General features: G+C 42.9%; 1 protein-coding gene across 5 annotated transcripts in view; it reads right to left on the bottom strand.

The window, feature by feature from the left end:
- cep290 (centrosomal protein 290) overlaps positions 1-27,261 on the bottom strand; it is a 53,665-nt gene that overhangs the window by 10,770 nt on the left and 15,634 nt on the right. For all 5 annotated transcript variants that reach the window (XM_029759204.1, XM_029759205.1, XM_029759202.1 and 2 more), the window contains exons 11-40: positions 25,685-25,807; positions 24,100-24,223; positions 23,610-23,782; positions 23,206-23,368; positions 22,670-22,770; positions 22,414-22,480; positions 22,140-22,252; positions 21,854-21,938; positions 21,485-21,621; positions 21,183-21,347; positions 20,401-20,550; positions 20,102-20,217; positions 19,567-19,669; positions 19,239-19,469; positions 18,859-19,032; positions 18,514-18,625; positions 18,110-18,315; positions 16,183-16,334; positions 15,840-15,951; positions 15,096-15,551; positions 14,296-14,460; positions 11,855-11,962; positions 10,195-10,329; positions 8,252-8,521; positions 5,169-5,276; positions 3,998-4,197; positions 3,529-3,742; positions 1,816-1,953; positions 1,303-1,524; positions 865-1,005 (exon numbers count right to left, since the gene is read on the bottom strand). In XM_029759204.1, the coding sequence (XP_029615064.1) occupies positions 865-1,005; positions 1,303-1,524; positions 1,816-1,953; positions 3,529-3,742; positions 3,998-4,197; positions 5,169-5,276; positions 8,252-8,521; positions 10,195-10,329; positions 11,855-11,962; positions 14,296-14,460; positions 15,096-15,551; positions 15,840-15,951; positions 16,183-16,334; positions 18,110-18,315; positions 18,514-18,625; positions 18,859-19,032; positions 19,239-19,469; positions 19,567-19,669; positions 20,102-20,217; positions 20,401-20,550; positions 21,183-21,347; positions 21,485-21,621; positions 21,854-21,938; positions 22,140-22,252; positions 22,414-22,480; positions 22,670-22,770; positions 23,206-23,368; positions 23,610-23,782; positions 24,100-24,223; positions 25,685-25,807 (4,764 nt within the window). The remainder of the gene's footprint in view (positions 1-864; positions 1,006-1,302; positions 1,525-1,815; positions 1,954-3,528; positions 3,743-3,997; positions 4,198-5,168; positions 5,277-8,251; positions 8,522-10,194; positions 10,330-11,854; positions 11,963-14,295; positions 14,461-15,095; positions 15,552-15,839; positions 15,952-16,182; positions 16,335-18,109; positions 18,316-18,513; positions 18,626-18,858; positions 19,033-19,238; positions 19,470-19,566; positions 19,670-20,101; positions 20,218-20,400; positions 20,551-21,182; positions 21,348-21,484; positions 21,622-21,853; positions 21,939-22,139; positions 22,253-22,413; positions 22,481-22,669; positions 22,771-23,205; positions 23,369-23,609; positions 23,783-24,099; positions 24,224-25,684; positions 25,808-27,261) is intronic.

Here is a 27,261-nt window from a genome sequence, read left to right as displayed (position 1 = left end):
ACAAAGATTGTACTTTTTGGAGAAATGTCCTCTGGTCTGATGAAACAAAAATAAAACTGTTTGGCCATAATGACCATTGTTATGTTTGGAGGAAAAAGTGGGATGCTTGCAAGCCGAAGAACAGCATCCCAACCGTGAGCACGGGGGTGGCAGCATCATGTTGTTGGGGTGCTTTGCTGCAGGAGGGACTGGTTCACTTCACAAAATAGATGGCATCATGAGGAATGAAAATGATGTGGATATATTGACGCAACATCTCAAGACATCAGCCAGGAAGTTAAAGCTTGGTCGCAAATGGGTCTTCCAAATGGACAATGACCAAAAGCATACTTCCAAAGTTGTGGCAAAATGGCTTAAAAACAACAAAGTCAAGGTATTGGAGTGGCCATCACAAAGCCCTAACCTCAATCCTATAGAACATTTGTGGGCAGAACTGAAAAAGTGTGTGCAAGCAAGGAGGCCTACAAACCTGACTCAGTTACACCAGCTCTGTCAGGAGGAATGGCCCAAAATTCACCCAACTTATTGTGGGAAGCTTGTGGAAGGCTACCTGAAACGTTTGACCCAAGTTAAACAATTTAAAGGCTATGCTACCAAATACTAATTGAGTGTATGTAAACTTCTGACCCACTGGGAATGTGAAGAAAGAAATAAAAGCTGAAATAAATCATTTTCTCTACTATTATTCTGACATTTCACATTCTTAAAATAAAGTGGTGATCCTAACTGACCTAAGACAGGGAATTTTTACTTGGATTAAATGTCAGGAATTGTGAAAAACTGAGTTTAAATGTATTTGGCTAAGGTGTATGTAAACTTCCGACTTCAACTGAACATGAAGTGGGTAAAACAGTATGTATTCACCTTGTCATCCTTTAGGCCAAGACCTTTCCTTTCTGTTGTTGATTCTGGTACACCTCTCCTATCCAGCTCCGACTCCAACTTACGGATCTTCTTCTGCAGTGCCTCTACTGTGGGCCCCTTCCCCTCATGCTCAGATTGACCCTGCACACACAGCCATAATTATTTACAGTTAAAAAACATACTTTTGAAACACAGACGTGTGCGCACATGCAGACACGCTCCCACATCCACAATTTAAACAATGACATAGATTGATAACACAAACAGATGATCAATCAAACATACTAACAGAGTCACCCCCCACCCCCCAATCAATTGATAAATTACACAACTATTGTCCATCCAATTGGATTACATAATAATAATAATGAAATAAGCATATTCCTACTCCCTAGCTTGCCGATTGGACACAGAAACGAGTCGGACTGTGTCACTGACCTGCAGTCCGCTGTTGAGCCTCTTGATTCGCTGTTTGAGTTCCTGGATCTCCTCGTCTCTCTCTTCCTTCTCCCCCTGCAGCTTGCTCTGGGTCTTCAGGCTCTTCTGGAGGTCCTTGTTCAGGCCCTCCACCTCCACCTTCAGGGTGTTCTCCCTCCCCCTCCCTGCCTTCACAGCCTCCTTCGCCCCCTGGAGCTCTTCGTTTAGCTCCTGCACACGAGCCTGATGGAAATAACCAGATTAACATCTCTTGATATGCATTCAAGGGATATACTGTGCCACTTGACAAAAGTTATTCTGTATTGATAATTGGGATATAAAAACATGTGCAGCATAACATGCTGATTATGTGTCATGACTGAGAATCTTAACACTTATCAGGAAAGATAAACCCTCTATCACTTACGAGTGTTAGCAGATTGTATTTTAAGGGTTTGAAATGATGTAAGTGCTAGTTCATTCATAGCACGGTACCTAATATGCTATGAGACTGAGAGAGTGATGGGGACCAACCTTGAGGTCCTTGGTATGCTTGTCTACCAGCAGCTGGACATTGAGGCTATCCTCTCTGTGAGATGCGTTGGCTATGATCTGCTGCTCCGCATGGGACGTCATCTCTGCCCTCAGCGCCAACAGGGCCTTACTCAGAGCCTGAGAGAAAGAGAGAGAAAGGGGGAAAAAGGGAAAGGGAGATGGAAAGGATGACGGGGAGAGGCATAATATAGTTACGGTCTGTTTAGTCAGTCTATTGTGATGTTTGGCAGTCATGTTCATGCTCCCAAGATGCTGTAATTACACTGACGATACACAGGTACAGTTCTATAGAGAGCAGACCATAAGACCAACAAACACAGTAGTAGCCAAATATATTGGCACCCTTGCACTTTTCTCAAATAATTGCCTATTTCTTCTGAAATGAGTTGGCATTTTTTTTTAAATACACTTTTGGTCTCCACACCTTCTTATTGGAATTTCAACATTTCAGAACCAATTTTATTTTTGTAAACTTATGTGGACAATTTTAATTTAACAAATGGCATGGACAAAATTATTGGCACCCTGGAGCTAGTACTTGGTTGCACAGCCTTTGGCCAAGATATCTTCCAACAAATGCTTCTTGTAGTCATCAATGAGCTTGCTGCACCTTTCTACAGGCAATTTGGCCCACTCTAAAGCAGCAAGCAAACTGCTCTAATTCTTTAATGTTTGAGGGGTGCACTCCACCAACTGTTTCCAGCTCTCGCCATAGGTTATGGATGTGATTCAGATCTGGACTCTTCACTGGCCACTACAGAACAGTCCAGCATTTCTTTTTGAACCATTCCAGAGTGCTTTTTATGTGTTCTTGGGGTTCTTGTCCTGCTGGAAGACCCATAACCTTCAATGGAGACCCAGTTTTTGGACACTGGGTTGAACATTGAAACCGGGTCTCCATTGAAGGTTTCGGGTCTTAGAGCAGGACAACGGCCCCAAACACACATTAAAAACCACCTAGGAATGGTTAAGAGATGCTGGACTGTTCTGGAGCGGCTAGCAAAGAGTCCAGATCTGAATCACATCCATAACCTATGGCGAGATCTGAAAACAGTAGTTGGTGGAAGGAACCCGTCAAACATTGAAGAATTTTAGCAGTTTGCTGCTGAAAAGTGGGCAACATTGTCAGTAGACAAGCTCATTGATGGTTAGTGTTTGTCTGCAGTTATCTTGGCCAAAGGCTTTGCAACCAAGTACTAGCTCTGAGATGCCAATAATTTTGTCTATGCCATTTGTCTTTATTTTCTCAATTAAAATTCTAAACTTAAGTTAACAAAAATAAAATTGGTTCTGCAATGTTGAAATTCCAATAACAAGGTGAGGTGGCCAAAGGTTTTCAATCAATCAAATTCAATCACATTTATTTATAAAGCCCTTTTTACATCAGCAGTTGTTACAAAGTACTTATACAGAAAACCAGCATAAAACCCCAAACAGCAAGCAATGCAGATGTAGAAGCACGGTGGCTAGGAAAAACTCCCTAGAAAGTCCAGCGTAGAAAGGCAGGAACCTAGGAAGAAACCTAGAGAGGCACCAGGCTCTGAGGGGTGGTCAGTCCTCTTCTGGCTGTGCCGGGGGGAGATTATAAGAGTACATGACCATCAACTTATTTGAGAAGAAATAGGGAATTTTTTAAGAAAAGTGCAAGTGTGCCAATATATCTGGCCACAACTGTATCTTCCTAGTCTTCACCTTCAGTTGTTTCTCTTTCTGGTTGAGCTGTGCTTTGAGTCTCTCCACCAGGTTCTTCATGGTGTTGCTGGGCGAGCGGACGTTGGCCTGTTTCTGGGCCTCCAGCTCTGTGCGGAGGTAGTGCAGCTCCTTCTCCATCTGACCCAGCTGAGCACGCTGCTCCTCAGCCTCCCCTGACAGGGCTTTGGCCTGGGCTGCATGACGCTCCTCCAGCCTGGAACACACACAGTGGGGTTAAGATAAACACAGGGCACAGGTCAAATTGGTTAAACACAGTTTATCATTTACTGTTTCTTTCTACCTTTTCCTAGGCCTGGGATGCCATCAAATTCACTATTCCTGATCACGTACAGTAGGCCAACGTAAATGCAGATCTCAATTCTCAATTACATGACAGATCAGGTAAACAATGTATGTAGCTTAGCACTGAGTATCTTTGGTGTGCATCTTAAGCCGGCCAGTGACTTACTTAACCCTCTCTGAGGCGTGCTCTTTGGCCTGCATGGCTGTGAGGTTCCTCTGCCTGTCCAGCTCTGCAATGAGGCCCTTCAGCCGGTCGGTCATGGAGGACAGAGAGTGGTCTTGTTCCACCACAGTCTGTTCCATCTCAGCTAGGCGAACCAGGTGCTTGGTGGTCGGCACCGTTATGGTGGGCTTCTTTATTAACTCCTGGGGACAACAAGGAGAATAACAGAAGCGATTTTTGGGTCGTTCCAGGAAAAGAGTGCCTTTTGCATCTCTTTGATATTTAAGTAGAAATTGTGCACCAATATTTAATTTTAAAAGCCTGTTATATTAAATGAAGTGTCCTTTAATGTAGACCACATGGAAAATTCAATACAACCGATTTTTTATATGAATAACGGCTTGCTAAAGTGCCAAAATTCAGCATTTTGTTCATCCAACACTGTGTCACTTCTAGGAAGATTTCAACCCACTTAATCCAAAATGTCTCCAAGTTTCACTACCATTGTAAAGCCCTAGTAGTTATTTTTGTTGCTTTGACAAAGTCATTTCTGAAAATTATTATTTAATGTGATTAGTGATTAATTTACATCTGTCCCTCATTTTAAGGCCAACCCTGTTACATGAACTAAACTCTCGTTTTAATAGTCCTTAAAAAAAACGTTTTTTTTTTTTCAAAAGAAACATTGAACATCTAATAGCCAAAACATAGTGTAAAAGCAGGTGGGCTTGTTAGACTCTTTTTGGACATTTTCTGGTGTGTTGTGATAAACTGAGCGGTCAACCCTGTTACTTTATTTGGCACTTAGTAAACACTTACTATAGTCTTTTTATTTAACCTCTTGAGATGGGAAAACATCCTTTATGAAGCTGAACATGTGCTTTCTATGACAGTGTGTTAAAATAAGGTGAAATCAATGTTTATTTTGACCAAGTTACACTTTTCAAAAAAGGTACAGAATTGTTGGAATGATCTTTTTACCGGGACAAATAAAGAATAGTGAGTAACATGATAAAAGTCCATAACAATGTTGATTGGTGGTAGACATCAATGATCCTTCCAAATGGGAATCCTATAACAAGAATTTCTGAAAAGCCAGAGAAAGTTTCTAAAACGTTGTAACCCTAACACAGACCAAGAGAGAGACATGGTAGAGCTAGGCTGGGCTACATACCAGTGTGGTCTGTTTGAAGCGGTCAAGGGAGGTGTCAGTCTGCAGATCCAGTTTCTGGTGCAGTGTCCTCATCTCCTCTTCATGTCTCCTGGTGATATCCTCCTGCTCCTGGGGTTAATACAGGAGGCCACAGCAGTCAGAACCAACAGAACCAACAGTACACACCACAGCCATATAAGGATACACTATATATATACTGCTCAAAAAAATAAAGGGAACGCTTAAACAACACATCCTAGATCTGAATGAAAGAAATAATCTTATTAAATACTTTTTTCTTACATAGTTGAATGTGCTGACAACAAAATCACACAAAAATAATCAATGGAAATCCAATTTATCAACCCATGGAGGTCTGGATTTGGAGTCACACTCAAAATTAAAGTGGAAAACCACACTACAGGCTGATCCAACTTTGATGTAATGTCCTTAAAACAAGTCAAAATGAGGCTCAGTAGTGTGTGTGGCCTCCACGTGCCTGTATGACCTCCCCACAACGCCTGGGCATGCTCCTGATGAGGTGGCGGATGGTCTCCTGAGGGATCTCCTCCCAGACCTGGACTAAAGCATCCGCCAACTCCTGGACAGTCTGTGGTGCAACGTGGCGTTGGTGGATGGAGCGAGACATGATGTCCCAGATGTGCTCAATTGGATTCAGGTCTGGGGAACGGGGGGGCCAGTCCATAGCATCAATGCTGACACACTCCAGCCACATGAGGTCTAGCATTGTCTTGCATTAGGAGGAACCCAGGGCCAACCGCACCAGCATATGGTCTCACAAGGGGTCTGAGGATCTCATCTCGGTACCTAATGGCAGTCAGGCTACCTCTGGCGAGCACATGGAGGACTGTGCGGCCCCCCAAAGAAATGCCACCCCACACCATGACTAACCCACCGCCAAACCGGTCATGCTGGAGGATGTTGCAGGCAGCAGAACGTTCTCCACGGCGTCTCCAGACTCTGTCACGTCTGTCACGTGCTCAGTGTGAACCTGCTTTCATCTGTGAAGAGCACAGGGCGCCAGTGGCGAATTTGCCAATCTTGGTGTTCTCTGGCAAATGCCAAACGTCCTGCACGGTGTGGGGCTGTAAGCACAACCCCCACCTGTGGACGTCGAGCCCTCATACCACCATCATGGAGTCTGTTTCTGACCGTTTGAGCAGACACATGCACATTTGTGGCCTGCTGGAGGTCATTTTGCAGGGCTCTGGCAGTGCTCCTCCTGCTCCTCCTTGCACAAAGGCGGAGGTAGCGGTCCTGCTGCTGGGTCGGCCTCCTCCACATCTCCTGACGTACTGGCCTGTCTCCTGGTAGCGCCTCCATGCTCTGGACACTACGCTGACAGACACAGCAAACCTTCTTGCCACAGCTCGCATTGATGTGCCATCCTGGATGAGCTGCACTACCTGAGCCACTTGTGTGGGTTGTAGACTCCGTCTCATGCTTCCACTAGAGTGAAAGCACCGCCAGCATTCAAAAGTGACCAAAACATCAGCCAGGAAGCATAGGAACTGAGAAGTGGTCTGTGGTCCCCACCTGCAGAACCACTCCTTTATTGGGGGTGTCTTGCTAATTGCCTATAATTTCCACCTGTTGTTTATTCCATTTGCACAACAGCATGTGAAATGTATTGTCAATCAGTGTTGCTTCCTAAGTGGACAGTTTGATTTCACAGAAGTGTGATTGACTTGGAGTTACATTGTGTTGTTTAAGTGTTCCCTTTATTTTTTTGAGCAGTGTACAAAAGTATGTGGACACCCTTTCAAATTTGTGGATTCAGCCATTTCAGTCACACCCGTTGCTGACAGGTGTATAAAAGGTGTATAAAATCGAGCACACAGGCATGCATCTCTGTAGACAAACATTGGCAGTAGAATGGCCTTACTGAAGAGCTCAGTGACTTTCAACGTGGCACCGTCATAGGATGCTACCTTTCCAACAAGTCAGTTCATCAGAGCTGCCCCGGTCAACTGTAAGTGCTGTTATTGTGAAGTGGAAATGTCTAAGAGCAACAACGGCTCAGCCGTTGGTAGGCCACACAAGCTCACAGGACGGGACCGCTGAGTGATGAAGCGTGTAAAAATCGTCTGTCCTCGGTTGCAACACTCACTACCGAGTTCCAAACTGCCTTTGGAAGCAATGTCAGCACGAGACCTGTTCATCGGGAGCTTCATGAAATGGGGTTCCATGGCCGAGCAGACGCACACAAGCCTAAGATCACCATGCACAATGCCAAGCGTCGGGTTGGAGTGCTGTAAAGCCGCCGCCATTGGACTCTGGAGCAGTGGAAACGCGTTCTCTGGAGTGATGAATCATGCTTCACCATCAGGCAGTCCGACCGACTAATCTGGGTTTGGTGGATGCCAAGAGAACACAACCTGCCCCAATGCATAGTGCCAACTGTAAAGTTTTGGGGAGGAGGAATAATGGTTCGGGCTAGGCCCCTTAGTTCCAGTGAAGGGAAATCTTAACCCTACAGCATACAATGACAATCTAGACTGTTCTGTGCTTACAACTTTGTGGCAACAGTTTGGGGAAGGTTGATTCCTGTTGAGCATGACAATGCCCCAGTGCACAAAGCGAGGTCCATACAGAAATGTCTTGTCGAGATCGGTGTGGAAGAACTTGACTGGCCTGCACAGAGCACTGACCTCAACCCCATCGAACACCTTTGGGATGAATTGGAACGCCGACTGCGTGTCAGGCCTAATCGCCTAACATCAGTGCCCGACCTCACTAATGCTCTTGTGGCTGAATGGAAGCAAGTCCCCTGCAGCAATGTTCCAACATCTAGTGGAATGCCTTTCCAAAAGAGTGGAGGCTGTTATGGCAGCAATGGGGGGCCAACTCCACACTAACGCCCGTGATTTTGGAATGAGATGTTTGACAAGCAGGTGTCCACACGGAGAGACAGTTAAAACAACTTCTCGCACCCTCTTTTTCTCTAACAATTTCTAATATGTCTAAATGGCCATTTGGTGTTTAAGTCCGAACATCAACCACAAATTGTGCATCAAATGCAGATACACTTAGGACGCTTGATGCTTCCTAGCAATCCTATAGTTCTCTATCCCCTGCTGTACCTGTCTAGTCCGGGCCAGTAGGTTCTGGTACTTCTTAAGGACCTCCTCCTTCTGGTCCAGGCGTCCCTGCAGGTTGTTGATGGTCTGGTGGGCCACCTTGAGGGCCGGCTGGCTCTCCCTCTGGTCCTCCTGGTGCTTGGCGAGGTCTGCCAAGAGTCTCTCCCTGTCTGCAGCCGCAGGGAGCCGCAGACGCAGCTCATTGATTACCCGGTCCCTGGAGAGGATGTTCTGCTCTGCCTTCCACAGGGCAGATTCCTTCTCCTTCAGCTTCTGCTCAGGGAGAGTGGAGCAGAAGAGAGACAGCCTCATAGATGAATCACGTTTAGACTTACTTGCCTTTTACAATCTTTTACAAGGGATGGTGCTCTAAGGCATGTGGTGTGATCGTCCACCATAATGTTTGTACTTTTAACCTCTACGGGCCACGGGGGCAGTATTGAGAATTTTGAAAAAAATATGTGCCCATTTTTAACTGCCTCCTACACCAACTCAGAAGCTAGGATATGCATATTATTAACACATTCGGATAGAAAACACTCTGAATTTTCTAAAACAGTTTGAATGGTGTCTGTAAGTATAACAAAACTCATATTGCAGGCAAAAACCTGTGAAAAATAGATTAAAAAAAATGAGAATTTTGTGACTGTACTATTTAGTGTCATTGTTTTACAGATACCACAGTGAGAAAGGATTCAGTTCGCAACTCCTACTGCTTCCACTAGATCTTTAGAAAGTTGTTGGAAGCATCTGTCATGAATACAGACCGAATTAGAAAGCTTACAAGTTGACACGTCATCACTTCATTTTTTGCGCCTGCGCATGAATCTGAGAAGAGTGTCTTTGTCATAATCGTTTATTCTAGACACTTGATAGGTTGTGTGAAAATATTACTGATGTTTACTGATGTTTCACGTTAAAAATGGACCAAAAGATTAATGCTAAACAACGTTTGACATGTTTGAACAAACATAAATAGATTATTTACTAGGTTTTTTTTTAGCTTTTCGGCGTGACTTTACACTGCCCACCTCATTTTGTGGGAGCCTACTGAACGCTAACTATTTGGACATAAATTATGAACTTTGTCAAAAGAAACCACATTTGTTCTGGACCTGGGATCGCTGGCAGCGCCTTCTGATGGAGATAATCAAAGGTAAGGGGATATTTAGAATGTTATTATCGATATTAGATGATGCTAATGCTAACGGTTTAGCTTAGCTTAGCTTATAGCTTAGCTTATGTTGTTAGCATAGTACCCAGTTTATAGCAAAATGTGATTTCCCAGTAAAGTTATTTTGAGATCTGGCCATTCGGTAGCAATTACGAGATGATAATATATTATTCTTTGAATGACAATATTATAATTTACCAATGTTTTCGAATAGTAATTCCGTGATTTGTAATGCTGGATTCACTGGGAGCATTCGAGCCGAAAAAAATTCTGAATTTCACCGCGACTGTAAATGCTGTTTTTGGATATAAATATGAACTTGATGGAACTAAAAATGCATGTATTGTCTAACATAATGTCCTATGAGTGTCATCTGATGCAGATTGTCAAAGGTAAGTGCATAATTCTAGCTAGTTTTCTGTCTGTTGATGCCCTTCTTTGAATTGGCTAAACATTACACGCAGCTATTGTCAATGTACTCTCCTCACATAACCTAACTTTATGCATTCTCCGTAAAGCCTCTGAAAATCGGACAGCGTGGTTAGATTTAGGAGATATATCTTTCAAATGGAGGAAAATAGTTGATTATTTGATTATTTGAAATGATTACTCTTGCCGTTTTGAATTCCCCGCCATGGTCACATGACAATGAATCCCAATACCGGGATAAGATCCTGCCCCCTGGCCTCAACAGGTTTTAAGGCATTTCCTGTGTGTCAACTGTGGGGTAAGTAATAATATGGCAAACAAATACATGCTACAGTATAATCACCTCATCTAGAGTTTTGCAGGTGGCCTGGGTCTCCAGGATGGTGCGGACGTGCTCTTTGATTTTCCTCAGGGCAAAGTCCAGCTGGTGGGCCAGGGGAAGGCTTGTGTCTGGCAAGGCTCCGGTAGCCTCCTCAAACTACACACAATACACACTAGGATTAACTGAGAGGAGGAGTCCAAATCCTTGGTTGACTTGGTAGCAAGCAGTTTGTGACCGTGTGAGTTATGAGTAATCCTAAATAGTAATCCTAAATATAAACCACCAAATGAGTGAATACAATTGGTATTTAATTAGTAAAATAAATAAAAGTGAGAAAAAAAAACTATGTCAATATGTATTTGCTGTCAATGTTTTGGCATCAAACTGGTGGCAGTCGTGAAAAAATGCAATAGTTGGAAGAGTTGCAAAGTTAATTGAAAATAATGTCATTGTTTATTAGATACTTTTTTCATTAATTAGGCTATTTTCTCTTAAACCATATGGTCTATCTACTAGAAACTCATGGATAACATGGACACAGATATAAAAATGAATACTATAAAATAATTTAAAAAATGTAATGTATAAATTACCAAAGTTACGATAGATTGCCATATATTTTCTGTTAATTACCAAAATTACTGAAGATTTCAGTAACTTTGGTCAATTACTGGTAGCTTTGCAACCCTAATCATGTGTGACTAGATTATTTATTGAAAATAAATTTGATATTGAGCATTCAAGTACATACACTGAGTATACCAAACATTAGGAACACCTTCCTAGTATTGAGGTATATCCCGCCCTGAGAACAGCGTCAATTCGTAGGAGCATGGACTCTACAAGGAGTCTAAAGCGTTCCACAGGGATGCTGGCCCATGTTGACTCCAATGCTTCCCACAATTGTGTCAAGTCGGCTGAATGTCCTTTGGGTGGTGGGACATTCTTGATACACATGGGAAACTGTTCAATGTGAAATACTCAGCAGCGTTGCAGTTCTTGACACAAACCGGTGCGCTTTTGTCTTGCCTATTCACCTTCTGAATGGCACACATACACAATCCATGGCTCAATTGTATCAAGGCTTAAATATCCTTCTTTAACCTGGGCTCAAGAGTGGCGCAGCGGTCTAAGACACTCCATCTCAGTGCTAGAGATCACTACAGACCTTGGTTTGATTCCAGGCTGTATCCCAACCGGCCGTGATTGGGAGAGCCATAGGGCGGCGCACAATTGGCCCAGCGTCGTCTGGGTTAGGGTTTGGCTGGGGTAGGCCGTCATTGTAAATAAGAATTTGTTACTAACCGACTTGACTACTTAAACAAAGGTTAAATAAAAAATAGAAATAAATTCATCTTCACTGCCTGAAGTGGATTTAACAGGTGACATCAATAAGGGATCATAGCTTTCACCTGGATTCACCTGGTCAGTCCATGTCATGGAAAGAGCAGGTGTTCCTAATGCTTTGTATATTCAGTGTATATCCACGGCTTGCAAAATTATAATTAATGGCAACCAGAAACAAAACATAAAATTCATTCCTATTGGCAGACAGTGGGGAGGCTAGTGTACAGTAAATGAATGTCAGTGTGTATGTCCCAAATGGCACCCTATTCCCTATAGTATATAGAATACCATTTAGGGCACAACCAGTGTGTGTCTGTTTGGTGTTAGACAGGACCTTCTGGGCAGAGCCTATGATTAGGTTCTGCTGTTTCTCATAAAGATCCAGCTGGCGCTCCAATTCCACCTCTCTCTGATCCCACGACATCTGACGCTCCTCCTGAACCTGGGGGGGGGGGGAGACAGACTGTGTGAGTGTCTGTCTTTGTGAGTGTCTGTTAAACAGAGCTCTGTCATCATGCCATTGTGACTTTGTCTGTGTCCAAAATGGCATCCTATTTCCTATATACATTACTTTGACCAGGGCCCATGTAGGGCTCTGGTCAAAAGCTGTGCACTTTATAGAGAATAGGGTGCCCTTTTGGACACAACCATTGTCCTAGCATGGCAAGATCTGGAGAACATGCATGGTCTGAAGCCACCAGTACAAGTATTTAGGGAGTCCATCTGGAGCACTGTATTTTTAGGGGTATAAAACTAAACCATCTGAGCATCAAACACATAAATAGAGACAACAAGTCCTCTATGTTCTCCTCTTGTTCTGATTATGACTGACTCTCATGGGGAGATACATTACACTATAAAGCCCAATGTCATGGGGCGATGATGTTACAGATTCATAAATTCACTGATGACAAATTGTAAACAGATTCATAAATTCACTGAAGACAAATGTAAACAGATTCATAAATTCACTGAAGACAAATGTAAACAGATTCATAAATTCACTGAAGAGAAATGTAAACAGATTCATCAATTTACTGAAGACAAATACAAATTTGAAATTTGAAACACATGAAATTGCTCCACTCACATTTATAATTACCAAAATTTGTGAATGTTCATTCAATTTATGTTTCTCTCTCTGTCTGTAGAAAGTGTCTGTATGCTGCTGCTATTCGGTTCTTCATTTTACTTTTATCATATCCTGATGCCTAGTCACTTTACCCTGCCTTCACGTACATATCTCCCTCAAATACCTTATTATTATCTATCCTGACGCCTAGTCACTTTACCCTGCCTTCACGTACATATCTCCCTCAAATACCTTATTATTATCTATCCTGACGCCTAGTCACTTTACCCTGCCTTCACGTACATATCTCCCTCAAATACCTTATTATTATCTATCCTGATGCCTAGTCACTTTACCCTGCCGTCATGTACATATCTACCTCAAATACCTTATTATTATCTATCCTGACGCCTAGTCACTTTACCCTGCCTTCACGTACATATCTCCCTCAAATACCTTATTATTATCTATCCTGACGCCTAGTCACTTTACCCTGCCTTCACGTACATATCTCCCTCAAATACCTTATTATTATCTATCCTGATGCCTAGTCACTTTACCCTGCCGTCATGTACATATCTACCTCAAATACCTTATTATTATCTATCCTGATGCCTAGTCACTTTACCCTGCCGTCATGTACATATCTACCTCAAATACCTTATCATTATCTATCCTGACGCCTAGTCACTTTACCCTGCCTTCATGTACATATCTACCTCAAATACCTTATTATTATCTACCCTGACGCCTAGTCACTTTACCCTGCCTTCATGTACATATCTACCTCAAATACCTTATTATTATCTATCCTGACGCCTAGTCACTTTACCCTGCCGTCATGTACATATCTACCTCAAATACCTTATTATTATCTATCCTGACGCCTAGTCACTTTACCCTGCCTTCATGTACATATCTCCCTCATATACCTTATTATTATCTATCCTGATGCCTAGTCACTTTACCCTGCCTTCATGTACATATCTACCTCTAATACCTTATTATTATCTATCCTGATGCTTAGTCACTTTACCCTGCCTTCACATACATATCTACCTCAAATACCTTATTATCTATGCTGATGCCTAGTCACTTTACCCTGCCTTCACGTACATATCTACCTCAAATACCTCGTACCTCTGCACACTGATCTGGTACTGGTATTCCCTGTATATAGCTCCACATAGATCTGGTACTCCCTGTATATAGATTCACATTGATCTGGTACTGGTACTCCCTGTATATAGCTCCACATTGATCTGGTACTCCCTGTATATAGATTCACATTGATCTGGTACGGATACTCCCTGTATATAGCTCCACTTTGATCTGGTACTGGTACTCCCTGTATATAGTTCCATTCTTATCTATTTTATTCCTTGTGTTACTATTTTTATTTTTATTATTCTTTTTTAACTCTGCATCGTTTGGAAGGGCTCATGAGCAAGCAAGTCTACACCCATTCTATTCGGCGCACATGACAAATACAATTTGGTAGAGCATGGTGTTTGCAACGCCAGGGTTGTGGGTTCGATTCCCACGGGGGACCAGTACGGAGAAAAAAATGTATGAACTGTATGAAATGTATGCATTCACTACTGTAAGTCGCTCTGGATAAGAGCGTCTGCTAAATGACTAAAATGTAAAAAATGTAAATGTAAATGTTGTGTTTGTCTGAAGTGTGTATTTTCTCTTCTCACAGTGTGCTGCTGTACGCTGTCTTCCTCCAGGGTACGGATGGTTCTCTCCTGCTCGGCCACCAGGCTCCTCAGGTAACTGATCTCCTCTCTCTGGACCCCCAGCTCCCGGCCCCGTCTCAGCTCCTGCAGTCTGACCTCCTCTATCTTCTTGTGCCACTCGTTCACCTGAGAACATTCATATAGAGTAGACAACATGAGGAAAAACACATTTTCCCATGGAAGACAATAGACTGGAGTTTGGTGAGATATTCTACGAGCAGGTGTCCACATACTTTTGGTCATATAGTGTATAAACCTGAACAATAACAATAAAGCAATTACAATTCAACACAAATGACTAGCTCTGGAGTGAAGGGCTATGAAGAGGTCTGGGTGGGTTGCCATGGTTATTTAGCTATTTGATTTTGAATTTTTGGACCCCTTTAGGTACTCGTCCTCCATTGTAAAAAAAGATTTTGGAAGTTATAGAAATGCATTTATTAATGTCTAGATAATTTTTTGACAAATATATTCTGTTACATATGCCTTAATGCATACTTTTAAATTATATTATGTGAACTGAACATTTTGAGACTACTAATATTACTGTCCCCACTACAACAAATAAATACTTAAATATATGTAATTTAGTCTGTTAAATATTTAATTGAAATACTTTAGAATTCCATTAATTCCTATGGAGGACTGCTCCTTCTGTGGAGTACCAATATGGCGGCTGGTGGCTTCAAAGCCTTTCATTGGCCATTACATAGCATCAGCAATCCAGGGTTTATATACATCATTGGTCCTTGCCCACCCACCTTCTGAGCTCCTTTCACATCTTTCAGCGTCGCTATGAGCTCCTCTAACCCTTTCAGCCTCAGCTCCAGCTCCTGGGCCTTCCCCTCCATCCTCCTCCTCTCCTCCTCAGCTCTCCTCTTCTCCTCCTGCGCGGTCCCTCTATCGTCCTGCAGGCGCATCATTGTCTGAGAGAATTTCTCCTGCTGGGCTAAGGGCAGAGCCCCGGCAAACTGGCTGCGGAGAGACTGGATGGACTGTTGGAGGTGCCTGACTCGGTTCCGGCCCTCCTGGCGAGCGTGGTACAGGGATTTCTCGCTGGCGTCCAGTTTCTGCTCGGCACGGAGCATGTAGGCCTCAAGCTGCTGGATCCGGGTGGCGGTGGCCTCTAGCTTCCCCACGGCGGCTGATTCGCTGAGCTGCAGCGCTACGATGTGCTGGTGGAGCTTGGCGATCAGGGCTCTCTCGTCTGACTGGGACTGGGTGGGCAAACAAGACAGAGCAGGACAGGAGGGAAAAGTTAGCATTAGCAACAATGCTAGTAGTGAGATAAATTTGAGCAACATGGTAGTTTGCTATTCTAACTACCGGTACGCACAATGAATAGCCAGTCATTCATTGCAATGATATCACTGTTAAACTTGATCAACTATTGACAATAAGAAGATTTCTCATCTCTCGTGGTTGAGTTACTTGAGTAGAATGAGGATGAGTTATATGAAAAAGGTTAAATAGGTTTGAATAGCGTCCGTGTTGTGTTGCGTTACCTGGTAGTCGAGGACCTGCCTCCTTAGAGCTTCAACCTCCTTCTCTCTGGACTGCTGTCTGGCCTCCAGGGCAGACACCTGCATCTTTGCCACGTCAGACACCTCCCTCAACCTGGATACACAGCATGGGGTTAGCACCTTATCCCATTACCAACTGCCATTATAAAACACAAGCTTACTGGGCAGTAGTAGTAAAGCTTACTAAATCAGGGATGGGATCAGGGCACATTGCATTTAGGCTAGGGCATTAGTCCAGTTTCATTAGTCAGAATCACATACACGTAAATATAACTAGATCACAGGAGGAATGATCACATATTACATAAGTGGATTTAGTACATACATTGAGGCCTCCACCTTGAGTTCGGCCTCAGCCTTCTCCAGCTGGGTGATCCTGGCGCGGTCGGCGTTGCTGGCGTCTTTAGAGACACTGTCGGCCAGCTCATCTCTCAGCTCCCGCTCCATTCTCTGGGCCCCCAGGTACAGCTTTGTTAGCTGGGGACCAACAACACTTCAGGTTAGGGGCTCTGTGTCACTATAAGACATAGTCCAGGATACTGCATGGCCTTGTCTAGTCATGTTCTCTACTAGGGACAGGTGTTGAGAATTGCCATGATCTATACACACTATATGTGCAGTGAAAAATATTATTATTTGTTCAATGCTTCCATGTGTTTGCATCTGTCCCTATCCAATAAACTATCAAATGAAATTGAAATGATTGTCCATTGCCACAGGAAACAGAGATTTGTCTTTTCAAATAAAATCAAATGCTATTAGTCACATGCGCCAAATACAACAGGTGTAGTAGACCTTACAGTGAAATGCTTACTTACGAGTCCCTAACCAACAATTCAGTTAAAAAAAAAACATGACTAAGAATAAGAAATAAAAGTAACAAGTAATTAAAGAGCAGCAGTAAAATAACAATAGCGAGACTGTACCGGTACCCCCCTGTGTATAGAGTCAATGTGCAGGGGCACTGGTTAGTTGAGATAATATGTACATGTAGGTAGAGTTATTAAAGTGACTATGCATAGATGATAACAACAGAGATTAGCAGCGGTGTAAAAGGGGGGGGGGGGCAATGCAAATAGTCTGGGTAGCCATTTGATTAGATGTTCAGGAGTCTTATGGCTTGGGGGTAAAAGCTGTTTAGAAGTCTCTTGGACCTAGACTTGGCGCTCCGGTACCGCTTGCCGTGCGGTAACAGAGAGAACAGTCTATGACTACGGTGGCTGGAGTCTTTGACAATTTTTAGGGCCTTTCTCTGACACCGCCTGATATAGAGGTCCTGGATGGCAGGAAGCTTGGCCCCAGTGACGTACTGGACCGTACGCACTACCCTCTGTAGTGCCTTGCGGTCGGAGGCCAAGCTGTTGTCATACCAGGCAGTAATGCAACCAGTCAGGATGCTCTCGATGGTGCAGCTGTAGAACCTTTTGAGGATCTGAGGACCCATGCCAAATCTTTTCAGTCTCCTGAGGGGGAATAGGTTTTGTCGTGCCCTCTTCACAGCTGTCTTGGTGTGCTTGGACCATGTTAGTTTGTTGGTGATGTGCACACCAAGGAACTTGAAGCTCTCAACCTGCTCCACTACAGCCCCGTCAATGAGAATGGGGGCGTACTCGGTCCTCTTTTTCCTGTAGTCCACAATCATCTCCTTTGTCTTGATCATGTTGAGGGAGAGGTTGTTGTCCTGGCACCACACCTACATGTCTCTGACCTCCTCCCTATAGGCTGTCTCGTCGTTGTCGGTGATCAGGCCTACCACTGTTGTGTCATTGGCAAACTTAAAGATGGTGTTTGAGTCGTGCCTGGCCGTGCAGTCATGAGTGAACAGGGAGTATAGGAGGGGACTGAGCACAGACCCCTGAGGGGCCCCTGTGTTGAGGATCAGCGTGGCGGATTTGTTGTTACCTACCCTTACCACCTGGGGGCGGCCCGTCAGGAAGTATTGATGAGCTTTGAGGGCACTATGGTGTTGATCGCTGAGCTGTAGTCATTGAATAGCATTCTCACATAGGTGTTCCTTTTGTGCAGGTGGGAAAGGACAATGTGGAGTGCAATAGAGATTGTATCATGTGTGGATCTGTTGGGGCTGTATGCCAAATTGAGTCGGTCTTGGGTTTCTGGGATAATGGTGTTGATGTGAGTCCCCGGCTACTAAGAGCGCCGCCTCTGGGTGAGCGTTTTCCTGTTTGCTTATGGCGGAATAGATGCTTTGTCCCTTCCCTAACTCCTACACTATGTAGATAGCTCTCTCCTACCTCGGCGAACTTTGTCTCCAGCTCCACGTTGCGCTCCTCCACCAGTCTGAGAGAGTTCCTGAGGTGTTCGTACATCTTGTGGGCATGCTCAGCCCTCTGTCGCTCATTCAGCTCCTTCATTTCCAAGGTGGTGATCCTCCTGGACGTTGATATAATCTCACTGTTGGCCACTGCCTTCGCTGCCTTGTCCATGCTGCTCTCACCACCTGGGAATAGAAAAACGCTCCAGGGTCAGAAATACGGTTGGAAAATTCAAAGAATCTTCAAATGAGATTTGTGAAAAACTCGGAAACTTCAAGATTGTTCAGGGAATTTTGCAACCCTTGTCAGAAATTATAGGGCTTTGGAGAGACAATACAGACTCTAAAAGTGACGTATTTTCAATCCTCAGTTGTGAAGCTTACCTAATGTGTTGATGTGCTCCCAGGCTTGCTCCAGAGTGTGGAGTTTCTCCTTGGTAATCTCCAGCTCTTTATTGAGGGCAGTGATGTGCTCACAGAGGGACATGTTCTCACCCTAAAAGTAGAAGGGAAAAAGACAGATAGGTTCTGAGTCCCCAAAAAGCTCTATAGAGAACTCAATCAACGAAAGAGGAGCCATAGCGTCAATAATTATCCACTAATAAAGGTTTAATTTGACACATTCACTGTTAACTACTAAACGAAAGTTCCTTTTCTTCATTTGCACTAATATGAAGTCATTTGAGATTCCACCAGTCCTGGAAAGGAGACGGGGAGAGGAAGACCTACCTCTAGGTGTTCTAGGTTGGTGGTCCTCTGCACCAGGTGGTTGTCCTTCTGGAGCATGTCCCTGTATTTCACCGTCAGCTCTGTGTATTGCTTGTTGGCCCTCTCCAGCTCTGACGAGGGGACGCTGTCATCCAGGGCTTTCTGCAGCGCTGCCAGCTTATATGCTGTCATGTCCTACAAAAAATGCTATATCAAATCTTGTGAAGAAAACGATTGAATTGGGGGTTAAATTATTCCCTATACCAGTCATTAAAAGTATACACTTCAAAGTTATTTCTTGGTCGTTTGTCAGTCAAGTGAACTCTTCTACCCTTGACCCTTCTTTTATTGTTCCTGGATAGGTGTATGCAATATGGCAACATTTCAGAGGGCACGTGTACCTTGTATCTGGTCAGGTATCCTATCCTCTGTGTGACAGAGGCCTGCATGGTGCTGAAGTCATCCCTCAGTTTGTTGTTGTCCTTGCGGAGGTGCTGCTCCTGCTCCAGCAGGGTGGTGTAGCGATGTGTTAGAGACTTCTCGTTCACACGCAGAACCGTCATCCTCCGGGCCGCCTCCGCCACCTGCCTCCGCAGCTCCTCTGGATCCTTCTGCAGTGCCTCCAGCCAGTGCTATTGGACACAGTGGGGATTAAAAGTACATTGAATATAATGCAGAGAGTTTAGAGATACAGTGAGCCACTGAGCAATGTTTGGCTCTGTCACTCACGTTGAACTCTTTGATCTTTACTGTGTCCACCAGCTTCTGCTCCTCCAGCTTGTTCTTCATCTCTGTGAATGTCTCCTTCTCCTTCTGCCAGACCTCCTTCTCACTACACCATCATAATACTCAAAAATAAGTTAAGAGTTTTGTGTTCTATTCAGGTTTGTGGGTATCAGTCTTGCTGTATGCAGGTGTGTAGGGAGGACCGAGTTCAAATGACACATTAACTTTTCTGGTGCCCTAAAAATAGGGGGCTGGGTTAGGGTTAATAATCTGAACAATAATGGGGGTGTCCATGTTGATCTTTTCAAGCATAACGGGGTGTTCTGATTTGGTAGATACGCAGCACCACTGTCATACTGTACATGCTGTAAACCGTGCTTCTACATCTGCATTGCTTGCTGTTTGGGGTTTTAGGCTGGGTTTCTGTACAGCACTTTGTGACATCAGCTGATGTATGAAGGGCTTTATAAATACATTTAATGTACAGTAAGTTTGGTCCTCTAGCTGCAGATGATCTCAACCAACTGCCCTACTGTACCTTTGGTGCTCCTTGTAGAGGAGTCCCTGCTGATGGCGAATCACAGCAAACTTCCCCTTGTACTCTTCCAAGGCTGCCACCAGCTGCTGGCTTGACTCCTCTTTGTTTTTAATCTCCTAAAAAAGAACATTATATGTGAAAATGTCTCTCAGATCATTTGGGAGACGAGTTACAGAGAATAATACAAGAAATAGTGCGTGTTTGAGATCGACTGCATTGCAGTCGCCAACTGCTTTGTTGTCAATCTCAAACACAATCGATTAGGCTAACAGTGATGGGCGAAGTTGGGAGAGACTGACCCGTAACAGTCGAACGGCATACTCATTCAGAGAGCTGATAACCTCAGTGCTGGATAGGGCCATGTCGTCAGGGAGATTCAGGGTCCTAAAGATTACTCCGCCCCCTTTGGACTTTCTCAGCGCCTCCATATCGGCCTCCAAATGGGTCACCTGACCAACAGAGATAAAAGGGAAACAGTTTTAATTTTGGCACCTATTATAGATTTAGTCTTAAATGGTATCCCCTATTATAGATTTAGTCTTAAATGGTATCCCCTATTATAGATTTAGTCTTAAATGATATCCCCTATTATAGATTTAGTCTTAAATGATATCCCCTATTATAGTGTTCTATCACTCATGCAACGATGTCAGAGGAGAAAAGAAACAGTGCTGGTTGTTTGCAGTAACCTCTTTGTTATTGGAATATTGCAGATGGATGTTGCAGTTTCACCAATTAAGGAGTCCAGCTTTAAGCTATTGAGGTGGAATGGAATTACAGTGCCAGGAGGTATGAGGTTCATATGGATTGGATGCCATTACTACTTAACGTTGAGTTATTCTTGGCCTGCAGGTACCTGATTGTTTCTGCCATTAACAACACTACATTGTTGTCTTGACAAACAGTCTGCCTGTGGCAAGATAATATATAACAAGTTGACAAAAGAAAGAAATGGACAGACATTATTTGGCCCTTTGTGAAAAATGTATATACACTCATCTAACAGCAAAATATAATTCTGTGGCTTTCTCATAACTTGCCCTACATACTGTACAGTAAGTACAACCAGTCAGCTGGATACCTTTTCTTTGGCTTTGACCAGTTGACTCATAGCGCTGGCAGCTTCCTCCCGAGCTGCCCTCATTTCCTGTCTGATTTCGTCGTTCCTTCCCGTCAGCTGGTCTACCTGGGCCTTCAGGTGGAGGCTGGTGTCAAACTTCCCATCAGAGTTCTTCATCTCTATTGCCTGGAACATGGAACATGGCGGAGCAGGGTTGGGGTCAATTCCATTTCAATTCAGGGCATGAATGGACATTCTAAGAACAATAGAGTGACGACATATCAAATGTGGACAGCTGTTATGATGCTACTGGCTACACTTACACGGACCAGCTTCTCCAGACTGGGGATAGAGACAGCAGCTTGTGAGGAGGGGGTTTTCTGTTGAGCATCCTGGATGACCTGAAGGATCTCCTTCATGCCTTGTTCCAGCTGCTTGTTCTCCTTAAACAAGTCTTCCACTAAGGGACACAGAGAGAAGAGAGCAGCGCTTATCCAACTGTGTTCAGGGATTCCTTTGGACATCCACGTTTCTCACTCAATGCATTGACACTACCTCGTCCTTTACTAGGAAATAGTATTGAGGAAGACATAGTGTGCATTTCTGACAGCTTATAGCATGAAATGCTGTGAGTAGCCAAAAAACTACTTCAACATTTCCTACTATACGATATACTGCCAGTTTGTACATACATTTGGATTTAAACTGAGATGACTGGGTCCTCTGATGCTCCAAGTCTCTCTCCTTATGGTTCAGTTCTCTCCTCAGATGCTCATACTGTAAAACACGTGGGAAAGGATGTATATAAGACAGGATATAGCCTACATAAACCATACACAGTGGAAAAAACTGGCAACAAAAAAAATGTCAGCGTGATGTCTTCGATGATCATGGTTAGATTGTATACTGATTGATAAAGGCCATTTTTAAATGTCTTTCAAACGACCAGAATTCTGACATCTCCTTCTGTCATCTAACCTTGCGTTTGATCTCCTCCTCATCTGCAGAACTGAAGGTTGGTGTTGGTGTCAGTTTGATGGATCTGGTGGGCTTGGCATCATCCTCTTGCAATGAGCTGGTCACTGTGATCCCTATGATGGAGAAAAGTGGGTTTATCAGCACAAAAATACAGATAGACTTAGTTAAATGGGGGATGAAATACTACTAACTTGTTATCAGTACTTGTATGGCATGCTGGCTAACCAACTCATATCTCCCTCCTATAGTTGTGTAGCATGACGCGGATATTTACCTTTGTCCTTTACCATTCGCCTGATTTGTTTCTTCAGTTCAAGTCTCTCCTCTTCCAGTCGTTCGATCTGTGGAGTCAAGTGGGGTTGTGAGGGAAACAGGGCCACAGGCTGAGCTAAAGATTTTGTTCCAAATGGCACCCTATTCTCTATATAGTACACTACTTTTAACCAGTGCCCATAGTATAGTGCACTACCTCTTTTAGTGCACTATGTAGGGAATAAGGTACCAAATGGGACACAGTCATCACTATCTACCTCTTTGGTGAGGACCTGGTTCTCTGCTTGGAACTGCCTCTGTTTCAGGGATTTGGTTCTTCTGAATTCTGTCAGATCCACTTCTTCTTTGGGCTCCAGACCTTATGAAAGAGGATGATGGATGAATACAAAAACTGAATGAAAGGATATCCAACAATGAAAATGTCTAGCTAATAAGGTAACTCACTAACTTTATGAAATATAACACCTTCCAACAGGAAATTCATTGTGTGTCTGCTGTCGCTTTGTTTTTTATGTCTTTGTTGTTTGTTGCTTGTTATTTTTTATTAAATGAAAGGATATCCAACAATGAAAAAATATCTAGCTAATGACATCATTCATTAACTTTATGAAATATAACACATTCCAACAGGAAATTCATTTTGCGTCTGCTGTCTCCCTGTTTTTGATTTCTTTGTTGTTTCCAGTTCTTATTTTAAATTTCCATCTGTAACGTGTTGAGACATTGTGAAATTAACATTAAATAAAATGTGACTTGAAGTTTGTTAATTACATTTGTTTTGTGTGTGACTTACTGAGTCGTTCCCTAAGATCTTCGTTCTCATCCAGAAGGTTGTTGATTCTCATCTCTAGCTGGTTGATCTCTCTGGTCATAGCCTCCGCCTCACGGTCTCGCACTCTCATCTGATTCTTACACTCTTTGATCTCAGCGATGGCCACCTGCAGACCATCAGTGCCCTGCAGGACAGTAAAGAGAGCCAAGAGAGTTCAGCCATGGCTTTCATACTTTGTTTAATCTAGGATACAGGATTTGACAGACCAGACATCTCAAAAACAAAGCCTGTTGCATGAGTCATGAGAATAACCACAGGGGTGGGGAAAATAGTTTTTTTTTTACTTAGGGTAGAAGAAGTTGGGCTTGTTGGAGGACCTTAAGCAACTGAGCATTTGTGAAATCGGGCAGGCTAAGCAGACTTACAGACTCATAGAGTCTCATGTGGTTTAATGCGTCACTGAGCTCTTTGTCCTTGTCCCTGGCGTCTGTCTCGGCTAGCTCGGCCACACGTTCTGCTTCCTGTGCTCTTGTCTCTGTGGCCTGCAGCTTAGCGGTTAGCTCGTCCAGCTTCCTCTGCTGGATGGCTGAGGGCAGACCTGGGGAAATACTTTGAGCTATAAGCTATTGCTAACAATGCTAAATCAGAGTTTATGGCTCTGTGCTACACTAGAAATACAAATGCTAACCCTAACGCGCTAAATGTCTTCCCTTTAAGAAACATTTTAGCTAAATTGTCTGAAGCTAAAATATATACTGTAAAGTTGGTGTCAACTAACCTCCAGAGAATACCCACACCTTTTCAATCTTATAGCAATGTTGGTGCATAGCAGCCTTGGCTGACACCAAGAACAACATTCCTTGTTAACAGCATCCAGATCCATGTGCTTTTACAACAAGACAATTTGACACGCACCTCTGTCTTTCTTCAGGGGCTTCTTGAGTTCCTCTATGAGCAGGGCATTTCTCTCCATCTCCCCCGTATACTGCTCCACTTGCTCTGTCAACATCTTGATTTGATTGTCTCTCTCTAGCACGGCCTTGAAGACATTCACAAACATTTTATTAGTTTGGATCCAGCGTTAGTACAAGGACAACCACGGAAGAGCACAGCAGGTTGTGATTTGTGGACAATAATGTGTAATAAAAGACATGAGATCTTGTGAAATGAAATGAAAGCAGAGAGAGGTCTGTAAAATAGACAAGAAATATGGAGGACAGAGTAACTTACACCACATAGCTCATATATGACCTGGCCACGAGTTAGTGACGGGAGTGCAAGTAAAGACAGGAGAAAACAGGAGAAAAGAACAGAATGAACAGAAGAGAAGCTGCAGTGGAAATGACAGATGGAACACAAAGATACAGTATCTCGTCTGAAGTCGGTACCGCCGATGCGCCAACATCTGCCTGTAGTGTCTGAACGGTTTGAGCTTCACACTAATATGACCCCTCCATGGAAGGTGAGACTCTCATGAACACGATGGTGTTCTCAATTTTTATCTACAACCCACACAAGTGTCACAGGACTCGTCTGAAGGTTACCCGGTACCGGGCCGAAAAATGAATGGAAGTGAATAGGGCATTTCCACATCAAAGGTGGTCATTCCACAGTAAAAAATAAATACATACTTCTTATATCTTTCAGATATAGGACAGCCACTTCCAAACATACTTCCTTTTAAATCATTTTGAAATATCTATTTTTCCATGTATGAATCTGTTATTCAATGTGTTTCTATGGGCTAATAGCCGAAAAGCCCAATTCAATGTTTCTTCAAATACTGTTTTTATATACAGTACCAGTCAAAAGTTTGGACACACCTACTCATTCAAGGGTTTTTCTTAATTTTTTACATTGTAGAATAATAGTGAAGACATCAAAACTATGAAATAACACATATGGAATCATGTAGTAACCAAAAAAGTGTTAAACATATCAAAGTAGCCACCCTTTGCCTTGATTACAGCTTTGCACTGGCACTGTATATATATTTTTTATACCTATAGGGATACTAAAATTCTAATTCAAATAGTTAAATGATCCTTGGTATGACCATCTTAAAACAATTCCATATGTTATCTTAGTAGAAACTTAACCCCTGGCACTTAGTTAAATATTTTCACAGTTTAAATATATTTATCTTTTAACAGACAGATATTTCAAAGATGAAGATAAACAAAACACACACTGTTTGAACTGATAGATTTAGAGATTTTCTAATATAGTATAAAATGCCACCGTTTTTTAAATAATTTGTCATTGCATGTACTGTATGTACCAAATACTGCACAAAAAGTTCCCTCACAGGAACAATTCATTATCTCGATTGAAGTTTGAAAATGTACTGTCAGTTGTTCACTACTGTAAGTCGCTCTGGATAAGAGCGTCTGTTAAATGACTAAAATGTAAATGTAAAATTCAGATCTAGCCAAGTTCCTTAGATGTATTTATATGTATGTATTTACAAAAAGATAAGGATTTCAGCTTTGAGACGGACCTGCTGCAAGGCGACGATGTTGCTCTTGTCTGTGTCCATCTGGGTCGAGCGTAGCTTGTCCCTTAGCTCGCGGATCATCTGCTGGTACTCCATGATCTCCTCATCCTTCCCAGCCAGCACTCTCTGAAAATCACAAATCACAGACAGAATCAAGGCCACTCAGAAAAACGCAGAGATCACCAGGGCCACTGATAAAACAACACAGCTGCAACTAACCAGGCAGTATGTTTTGATGAAGACAGGCCCCCAGCTAAAATGTTTTAATTTATGCTGATTGACTACTAATGTTTGAAGTGTGAAGAATAAATGTAAATATTTCCTCTATACATAGAGTACCAGTCAAGAGTTTGGATAAACCTACTCATTCAAGGGTTTTTCTTTATTTTTACTATTTTCTACATTGTAGAATAATAGTGAAGACATCAAAACTATGAAAAAACACATATGGAATCATGTAGTAACCAGAAAAGCGTTAAACAAATCAAAATATATTTTATATTTGAGATTCTTAAAAGTAGCCATCTTTGCCTTGATGACAGCTTTGCACACTCTTGGCATTCTCTCAACCAGCTTCACCTGGAATGCTTTTCCAATGGTCTTGAAGGAGTTCCTACATATGCTGAGCACTTGTTGGCTGTTTTTCCTTCACTCTACGGTCCAACTCATCCCAAATCATCTCAATTGGGTTGAGATCGGGTGATTGTGGAGGCCACGTCATCTGATGCAGCACTCCATCACTCTCCTTCTTTGTCAAATAGCCCTTACACCGCCTGGAGGTGTGTTGGGTCATTGTCCTGTTGAAAAAAAAATTATAGTCCCACTAAGCGCAAACCAGATGGGATGGTGTATCGCTGCAGAATGCTGTGGTAGCTATGCTGATTAAGTGTGCCTTGAATTCTAAATAAATCACTGACAACGTTACCAGCAAATTTGGACTCATCAGACCAAAGGACAGATTTCCACCGGTCTAATGTCCATTGCTCGTGTTTCTTGGCCCAAGCAAGTCTCTTCTTCTTATTGGTGTCCTTTAGTAGTGGTTTCTTTGCAGCAATTCGACCATGAACGCCTGATTCAAGCAGTATCCTCTGAACAGTTGATGTTGAGATGTGTCTGTTACTTGAACTCTGTGAAGCATTTATTTGGGCTGCAATTTCTTAGGCTGGTAACTCTAATGAACTTATCCTCTGCAGCAGAGGTAACTCTGGGTCTTCCTTGTGTTTTATGGTTTTTGCGACTGCACTCGAAGAAACTTTCAAAGTTCTTGACATTTTCCAGATTGACTGACCTTTTCCAGATTGACTGACCTTCATGTCTTTAAGTAATGATGGACTGTTGTTTCTCTTTGCTTATTTGAGCTTGTTCTTGCCATAATATGGTCGTTTTCTTTTACCAAAAAGGGCTATCTTCTGTATACCAATGGTGGAAAAAGTACCCAATTGACATACTTGAGTAAAAGTTTATATACCTTAATAGAATGTTACTCAAGTAAAAATGAAAGTCACCCAGTAAAAATAGTATTGAGTAAAAGTCTAAAAGTATTTGGTTTTAAATGTACTTAAGTTTCAAAAGTACATGTT

Source organism: Salmo trutta, chromosome 7 (genome assembly GCF_901001165.1).
Source record: "Salmo trutta chromosome 7, fSalTru1.1, whole genome shotgun sequence".
In the NCBI taxonomy this organism is placed as follows: domain Eukaryota; kingdom Metazoa; phylum Chordata; class Actinopteri; order Salmoniformes; family Salmonidae; genus Salmo; species Salmo trutta.
Note: the sequence above shows the minus strand (reverse complement) of the source record. Positions and strands in the feature narration are given on the sequence as shown.